At 39.9% G+C, this 2,441-nt stretch overlaps 1 protein-coding gene across 1 annotated transcript; it reads right to left on the bottom strand.

Annotated features, from left to right (window-relative positions):
• Positions 1 to 1,193: 1,193 nt before the first annotated feature.
• PNRC1 (proline-rich nuclear receptor coactivator 1) lies at positions 1,194 to 2,319 on the bottom strand (the record flags this gene model as incomplete). Its single annotated transcript, XM_009871791.1, has 1 exon — positions 1,194 to 2,319. A coding segment is annotated over one exon (441 nt), but the record flags the coding sequence as incomplete, so codon positions are not given.
• Between the last annotated feature and the right edge of the window lie 122 nt (positions 2,320 to 2,441).

Genomic DNA, 2,441 nt, shown 5'->3' with positions numbered 1-2,441 from the left:
TGGTCATCCTTAGTGAGATTCCACTAGAATTTTTCTTTACCCTGTTTATTAAAAAAAAAATAAAAAGGAGGTTTTTTGTTCATTTTTAGAAAACAAGATAGGACATGCTATGTTATGGAGTACGTAGATTAGGCAGCAAACCAGGCTCTTGAAGCCATACATTTACTTCAGGCACTGACCACCATTAATCAAATAATGCAGATCTACCTACTTTGCAAGACAATGAATCTGGAAGTCTCTGGATGGGACCAAAAATTGTGTATGAACTCTTTAGTTCAGAACACATAAAGAGCCTAATAATGAAAGATTTTGCAGCTATACAAGTAATTTCTATAAACAACGAATTTCTCCCTTGGTTTTTGACCAATGCCATTTGAGGGCTGCATTAACGAACACTGCCAAATTCACCAGCATGTCACGAGGCGATGCCATTCGCTGGCAGGAGCAGCACACACGGTGTGTCTGTAGGCGACACAGCTCACACCGTGTCTCTGAAAACATCTCCTACGCCTCAGAACTACCTCAGCTGGGACTCTGCTGCTCGCGCTTTCTTCCTACGTATCCTAGTACACCAGTGCCCAGAGAATACTTTCTTCAGTGGACCTAACAACTTAAAAACGCTTTCCTATCTTATGTAAATTTCACCTATTTCCTGCTTAATTAATCTTACTTAAATACTAGCTAAATGATTAGTAAAAGAACTGTAAATCTCTTATCTCCTCAACATGCCTGTCAGACTGATTTAGTCTGACTCCCTCAGAAGTTCAGATCAGAGGAATACAATTCCCAGCGTAGCTATCAGCAAGAGACAAATCTGCTGAAAAATATAAAATTGAACTTGCCCCATCCATACCTTTCTGTCACTGCTACTTTTCAGTAGCAATAATCATCTCCTTAACGACTTTCATAGTAAGTGCACTGCAGCATAAATTTCAATGCGTAATTGCCCAACTTCCTTGAAATCCGAACTTTCAAGCAACAAAAGGATAAGGAACCTAAAATGGCATGTCACAAAGAAAACACTTCACAACGAGGAATTATTAATGAGCTGTTGAATTTCTTAACCATCTGGACAGCTAAAGGCTGAAGAGGACAAAATATTCCTACTGAGGCACTAGAAGAGTATCAAGCAGTTTAAGTTTACGTACTTGAATTAACAGAGACACACAAAAGAAAAAACAGAGACATGCTTAAGGGGAGGCCAAATTGTTTTATTTAATTTTTTAGTGACCAATTAAACTTCTGGCAGAAAGCTCTGCTCTTTCTTTTTTCCTTTTTTTCTTTAAAGAAATAAGCAGTGCTCAAATTGATGGGTTGGAATTTTGCTCAAATCCCAGTTAATTTCAAAAATAAACCGATAAAATAGGAATTCCAGATTACAGTTTCCAGAGCAGAGAGCAAAACTTCACATTTGTATGAAAATTCCATGTTTATACTCGACTGGGACATAGAATGTAAAACTATTGTCAGTAGTGCATGAATAGAACATTCACATTTGATCTGGAACCTTAAAATCAGAAAGCTGTACTCTCCTTCAAAATTTCAATTACCTTGTGCAAATGAAGTCAAGTCTTCATGTGTCAAGCACACACTTAAAATTGTCCATATTTTATATACAAGACATCTACCATTCAGGCAGTGCAAAATACATCCTTTCATAACAAAACTAAAATGTACCTCTCAAAGTATGAACAAGAATATACACATAATACATGATGTACACTATTTACACGACCATAAAAAATATAATACAAGGATTTTTTTTTTTTTTAAACGTGATTATAAGACTTGACAGTCTCGCAATTTTTGTTGCAACAAGGCGTGTTTAAGTTTCCCGGATGGAATTTTCTTTGCCAATTACTCAAGAGATCTTGGAAACTACACTTGAACTTTGAGGAGAGTTTTCAAATGGACAGCCATCAACTCCCTGTTTTGGTCAGACAGTTCAGCTGTGCCACCCACCCAGTGGCTGGGAGGCTTTGGAAGGACACTAGGAGATGGCGGGTCACTGAATTTTGCCCCAGCGTAATTTTCTTTTTGGCTCACTTCAGTCAGGGTGATAGGTTTCTTGGACTTGGCATTTCTGAAGTTCTCTGTGTTTTTAAGTGGCTTTTTCTCCTGCTTCTGAGTTATTTCTGCTGATACAGACTCTTGCCAGAAGCTCTCTATCTTTTTTGCCGAGGTGATCTTTGTCAACGGCACGTTACATTTACTCTTCTGCCTGTTCATCTTTGGCTGTTCACACAGGTGTAAACCGTGAACGGGCTGGCTGTAGGGGACGGCAGCCTTCTCAGGCTTTCCCATCTTGTTCTTTAAGAACTGCGGAGACAAAAGAATTCCCGTCAACGCACCGCTTCCCAAGGGGCACCTCCGGCAGCTCACAAGCACGGAACGGCCACCGCGCCATGCGTTAGCCGGGCTCGGACCGGGGACAGACGCTG

The sequence above is a fragment of the Apaloderma vittatum genome, unplaced genomic scaffold (genome assembly GCF_000703405.1).
Source record: "Apaloderma vittatum isolate BGI_N311 unplaced genomic scaffold, ASM70340v1 scaffold17366, whole genome shotgun sequence".
NCBI lineage: Eukaryota > Metazoa > Chordata > Aves > Trogoniformes > Trogonidae > Apaloderma > Apaloderma vittatum.
This window is presented reverse-complemented; position numbering and strand designations above follow the sequence as displayed.